The sequence below is a fragment of the Choristoneura fumiferana genome, chromosome 28 (assembly GCF_025370935.1).
Source record: "Choristoneura fumiferana chromosome 28, NRCan_CFum_1, whole genome shotgun sequence".
Classification (NCBI taxonomy): domain Eukaryota; kingdom Metazoa; phylum Arthropoda; class Insecta; order Lepidoptera; family Tortricidae; genus Choristoneura; species Choristoneura fumiferana.
The window spans coordinates 6967560-6971531 of record NC_133499.1 but is presented as its reverse complement, the minus strand read 5'-3'; the positions used below and the strand labels follow the sequence as shown (position 1 = coordinate 6971531).

The 3972-nt window shown below is 37.9% G+C and overlaps 1 protein-coding gene across 2 annotated transcripts in view; it reads left to right on the top strand.

Annotated features, from left to right (window-relative positions):
* The window catches only part of LOC141443884 (uncharacterized), an 18445-nt gene extending 14712 nt beyond the window's left edge, over window positions 1–3733 (top strand). For both annotated transcript variants that reach the window (XM_074109251.1, XM_074109250.1), the window contains exon 9: window positions 3227–3733. In XM_074109251.1, coding sequence (XP_073965352.1) covers window positions 3227–3314 — 88 coding nt within the window. In that variant the 3' untranslated portion in view covers window positions 3315–3733. The remainder of the gene's footprint in view (window positions 1–3226) is intronic.
* The last annotated feature ends 239 nt before the right edge of the window (window positions 3734–3972 follow it).

The following is a 3972-nucleotide window of genomic DNA, read 5'->3' as shown; positions in this document are numbered from 1 at the left end:
TACAGTATACAATTAAAGAAAAAAATACGTAATAATAAAAATAATAATAATACAGGGATGTATGGGGTCCCTTAGTTACAAAACTATACCGGGGAATATCGGGATAAAAAGTAGCGAACATTTTCTTGCCTCTAAGCCTAGCGGTTGTTATTTCAACATTTATTCCTAGGTATCCCGTGGTAATAATCGGTTCAAAAAGTCGTCTATGTGTTTTTTCTAGACATCCAGCTTCCTACATACCAAATTTCATGACTCTAAGCTCAGCGGTTAATATTTCAAGATTTTATCCCTATCCCGTGGGAATACGGGGTAAAAATGGATTATGTGTTATTCCACAGATCAAGCTACCTACATACCAAATTTTATGGCTCTAAGCCCAGTGGTTGTTATTTCGAGATTTTATCCCTAGGTATCCGTGAGAATATCGGGTCAAAAAACCGCTTATGTGTTATTCCAGACGTCTAGCTACCTACATACCAAATTTCATGACTCTAAGCCCAGCGGTTATTATTTCAAGATTTTATCCCTATCCCGTGGGAATATCGGAATAAAAATTAGCCTGTGTGTTATAACAGAGGTCCAGCTACCTACACACCAAAATTCATGGCTCTAAATCCAGTGGTTGTTATTTCGAGATTTTATCCCTAGGTATCCCGTAGGAATATCGAGTCAAAAAAGTCCCTTACGTGTTATTTCAGACGTCCAGTTACCTACATACTAAATTTCATGACTCTAAGCCCAGCGGTTATTATTTCAAGATTTTATCCCTATCCCGGGGGAATATCGGGATAAAAAGTAGCTTATGCGTTTATTCAAAGGTCCAGCTACCTACATACTAAATTCATGGCTCTAAATCCAGTGGTTGTTATTTCGAGATTTTATCCCTAGGTATCCCGTGGGAATATCGAGTCAAAAAAGTCCCTTACGTGTTATTTCAGATGTCCAGTTACCTACATACCAAATTTCATGACTCTAAGCCCAGCGGTTATTATTTCAAGATTTTATCCCTATCCCGGGAAATATCGGGATAAAAAGTAGCTTATGCGTTTATTCAAAGGTCCAGCTACCTACATACTAAATTTCATCAGCCTTATTCATAAAAAGTTAGAGCCTCCTTGAAGGCTCCTTGAAGGCCCGATGCTAAAAAACATGATTCATAAACGTCTGTTAGCGCTAATCAGTCGATCAAGGCTCTGCTAAAGTTAGCGGACCGTAGACCCTCCTTTATCTCCCTGCTAAGTCACAAAATGGCCGCCACAAGTTTGAACAGCTGACTTTGACAAGAGCAAAAAACCATACCGAAGATATTTAGTGAAGGGTGAAGTTACGCAAAGATTAAAAAAAAAACCAGGAAAAAATATTTTCAGGAATTTGTATTTAAAATCCTCTAAATTAGCAGCAATAAATTAACAATAAGTATGAAAAAAAAAATAGGATGATAAACAATTATGGCTTTTTGCACAACATAAACATGCGGATCGGAAATGGCGGGAAAACAACTTCTCGCTTTTTATTTTTTTTTCCTGCTAATTTGCTGTCACTGCTGTCAACTTTTTTTTTTTAATTATCGATTAGGCCATTTTTGTCTTTGATTTGTCAAGGTGGCCAACATAACGAGTCTAATCAGTCTATCAGCGGCTCAACAAACTAGCAGACTGCTAGCAAGCGTTTATGAATCATACTTCTTGACAACCGTCTAACAAGCTTAATCAGTCTGCTAAGTAACAGACCGATCAAACCTCAATTAAGGATTTTTTATGAATAAGGCTGCATGGCTTTAAGCCCTGCGGTTGTTTATTTCAAGATTTTATCCCTAGGTATCCCGTGGGAATAACGGGTCAAAAAGTCACTTATCTGTTATTCCAAACGTCCAACTACCTACATACCAAATTTCATGACTCTAAGCCCAGCGGTTATTATTTCAAGATTTTATCCCTATCCCGTGGGAATATCGGGATAAAAATTAGCCTGTGTGTTATTACAGAGGTCCAGCTACCTACACACGAAAATTCATGGCTCTAAATCCAGTGGTTGTTATTTCGAGATTTTATCCCTAGGTATCCGGGAATATCGAGTCAAAAAGTCCCTTACTTGTTATTCCAGACGTCCAGTTACCTACATACCAAATTTCATGACTCTAAGCCCAGCGGTTATTATTTCAAGATTTTATCCCTATCCCGGGGAATATTGGGATAAAAAGTAGCTTATGCGTTTATCCAAAGGTCCAGCTACCTACATACTAAATTTCATGGCTTTAAGCCCTGCGGTTGTTATTTCAAGATTTTATCCCTAGGTATCCCGTGGGAATATCGGGTCAAAAAGTTACCCATCTGTTATTCCAAACGTCCAACTACCTACATACCAAATTTCATGACTCTAAGCCCAGAGGTTGTTATTTCGAGATTTTATCCCTATCCCGTGGGAATACCGGGATAAAAAGTATCCTATGTTTTAATCCAGGTTATAAACTAACTTTTTGCCAAATTTCATCCAAATCTGTCCAGCCGTTTCAGCGTGAAAGAGTAACAAACATACTCACTCACTCACTCACTCACTCACTCACAAACTTTCGCATTTATAATATTAGTAGGATTATTTTATTTTGAAAAAATGACTTTCTGCCAAGTTTCTTGCGGCGCATTCTTCTTGGCAATGATGGTCTTTCCGAAAGCGCTGGTAGTATAAAAAATGAAGTGTAAAAGTGCCCATTGCGCCTATTTACTGAATAAATTATTTGAATTTGAATTTTGCATTTGAATTTGGATAGGGAAAAATTTTGAAACTTCAGCACTGGGTTTAGAGTCTTGAATTTTGTACAGTCATTCACAACACAACCTCAATGAAGACCACGATATAAATATTGGAAATTTCCAGGGGAATTTTTAAAATCCCGAAAATTTAAATTGCAGCTACCACACCGAATAGTTTACGCGTGCGAAGCGCGGGTAAAAGCTAGTGAACTTATATTTCTACTAGCTTTTGCCCGCGGCTTCGCCCACGTGGAATTCGGTTATCGCGCGCTTTTCTCTCGGGTACTGTGCATTTTCCCGGGATAAAAAGTAGCCTATGTCACTCTCTGGCACATAGACTATCTCTATGCCAAAAATCACGTCGATCCGTCGCTCCGTTTTGACGTGAAAGACGGACAAACATACATACAAACATAGAAACACACACCTTTTCATTTATAATATTAGTAAGTATTAACATTTTTTTATTGTTTCAGAATGAACAAAAGTTTGTTACAAAAAAAACAAGACGCAGCGAAAAAAGCAAAACGGACGCAAAAATATGAAAGTATTTTCAAGTATTGAATTGAATAAGAACGAGCTCAAGACAAATCCCGAGAATTAAACAAGATTATCTCGAGTTTATTTATTTAGTCATGTTTATTTCTTGTGTATTTTTGAGATGGCGTCTTTAACTAATGAAACAAACCTGAATAACTCACGTCTTAAATCGAGTTTAGCTCGACATGTTTCGGGCTTTGTGGACCTTCCTCTGGGAGTACCGTTTTGCAGCAGCCGCCGTGTCGCTCCCAGAAGAAGGGCTACGAATAAGCCCAAAACATGTCGAGCTAAACTCGATTTAAGATGAGTTATTTGGGCTCATTTCATTAAATATGAATGAGTCGTAGTTTCATGTTCAAAGTGTGTGTCTTTAAGTGTAAATGAAGTTGTGATAGTAATAGTATACGTCTTTGTATGTAATAAAGTATTTTATTCGCACTGTATTTGATTATTTTTCTACCCGTCAAATAAAAAGATACAGGGGGGGCTACCAAGAAATTCGAAAATCAAAGTTCGTATCGTTCCGTCCCTGTCGCTCTCGTATTAAGGGATGGGGAAACTGCGGCCCGCGGGCCATCTCCGGCCCGCGACCATCAAACAAAAATCAAGAGAAGATTTCGTATTGTTACAAATTTCATTCTCATTGGCAATGGCCAAATTAGTGTTTCAGAAAATATATATG